The following is a 1,515-nucleotide window of genomic DNA, read 5'->3' as shown; positions in this document are numbered from 1 at the left end:
AAGATAATGTATACATTTCATTAAATATTAAAGTTTAATTTCTTTTGTGTGTATGCATAATTTAGTGGTAGGCAGGTTTACAGGGTGTTTTTTTAACTCTTTGTGATTTGGATAAAAACAGCAGTGTTTTCTCTTGCCTGGCTGATTGCTAGGACATAAGCAATGTCTTTGGGTTTAAAAGCCCAGAATAGAGCTTATTGCTCGAAGTTGGATGGCAGGTGCTGTCACCATGATTAATGGGTCCTGGGAGCCCTACGTTAGCATTGCCAGTGACTCTCGGGGCAAGGAGGAATTGGTGGTTGGAAAAAAAAAGAAGTGAATGAAGCGAGCATTGAAGAGGGTTAGACAGTGGCTGAGAGGTGGCAGGTCCTGCTTTATCTCTGGGTGTGATTCAAGGGCAAATAGCTCTGGGAATGTGAGCTCAGTTAAAAAGAAAACAAAAAAATCCCACAAAACCCACCCTTGTTAGAAGACTTGTCTTGAGGAGCAAAGAGAGATGTTCTGTTGCCTCTTCCAAGGCCTCCTTTAATGCTGCTTGGCTGCCAGTGAGAACAGGGTGAACTGGGGAAATCGGGTGTGAAACACAGCTGTTGTGATGGGGCGGTGTTGGGCGCTAGCTTAAGAGCCCCTCTATTATGGGGGACAGTGTTGGGTCAGAGCTGCCCCTGGCATCTTGCTGAATTCCTCTGGAGCTGATGGGAGAGACTCCTCTTGGCTTCAGTGGGTGTAAGTGGGGAGCATTGCCCACTATTAGAAGGTGCTGTGGGCAGTGACTTAGGGGGAAAGGAAAGTTGAAGGTTCTTCTCCTAATCTGCAAGATGTTCAGCTCCCTGCCGGTCACTGCTTGGCTTGGCAGGATCCCCAACCCCTCAGCGTGTTGATATTGAAGTGCTTCCTGCATGTGAAGGTATTACAAGGTTGTTTCCATTCTGAGAGGAACTCAGATGCCTTTCCAGACATTTACAAGGGATCCATGTGCCAAATCTCTCATTATCATACATATTTCATATGAACATAAAGATTGTTCATATTCCATATACAATTAGGGAGGCATTCATGAGGATTGCATGCAGTTTTCAGTCCTAAAATGAAACAAAGGCACAAAAGCAGGTTTTTTGCATACCTTTAAAATTTGGCCTGATCCTGGCATCGTATCCTGAAGTTCGCCCCATCAACTTATCCAGGAAGTCGGAAGGAGACATGGGTTTGGGGGCAGATCGTGCTGCTGCTTCAGCTTCTTTGGAGGCTGCCAGGCTGCGTGAGTAGGAAGAAAGAAGAGGTTTTAGTGTACATCCTATACTGGGGAGTGTTTGGGGTCCAGAAACTGAGCAGTCAGCATCTCATTCCCATGTGAAGCAGGATGGTTACCCATGTGAATTCCTAATAAGACTGATCTCTGCTAATTTGTTTGTCCAGCCCAAACATCTCTGAATACAGAATCCCAGCTGCTACCAAAGCAGAAGAGTGATGATGAGTGGAGAAAATCCTTTTGTGAGTTTAGGTATAACTCCTTGG

At 45.3% G+C, this 1,515-nt stretch overlaps 1 protein-coding gene across 1 annotated transcript in view; it reads right to left on the bottom strand.

Moving 5' to 3' along the window:
• Positions 1-1,247, bottom strand: part of LOC104082459 (glycine receptor subunit alpha-1) — a gene marked incomplete at its 3' end in the record, with an annotated part of 17,349 nt that extends 16,102 nt beyond the window's left edge. The window contains exon 1 of the mRNA XM_009585589.1: positions 1,124-1,247. Coding sequence (XP_009583884.1) covers positions 1,124-1,202 — 79 coding nt within the window. The remainder of the gene's footprint in view (positions 1-1,123) is intronic.
• Between the last annotated feature and the right edge of the window lie 268 nt (positions 1,248-1,515).

The sequence above is a fragment of the Fulmarus glacialis genome, unplaced genomic scaffold (genome assembly GCF_000690835.1).
Source record: "Fulmarus glacialis isolate BGI_N327 unplaced genomic scaffold, ASM69083v1 scaffold21759, whole genome shotgun sequence".
NCBI lineage: Eukaryota > Metazoa > Chordata > Aves > Procellariiformes > Procellariidae > Fulmarus > Fulmarus glacialis.
This window is presented reverse-complemented; position numbering and strand designations above follow the sequence as displayed.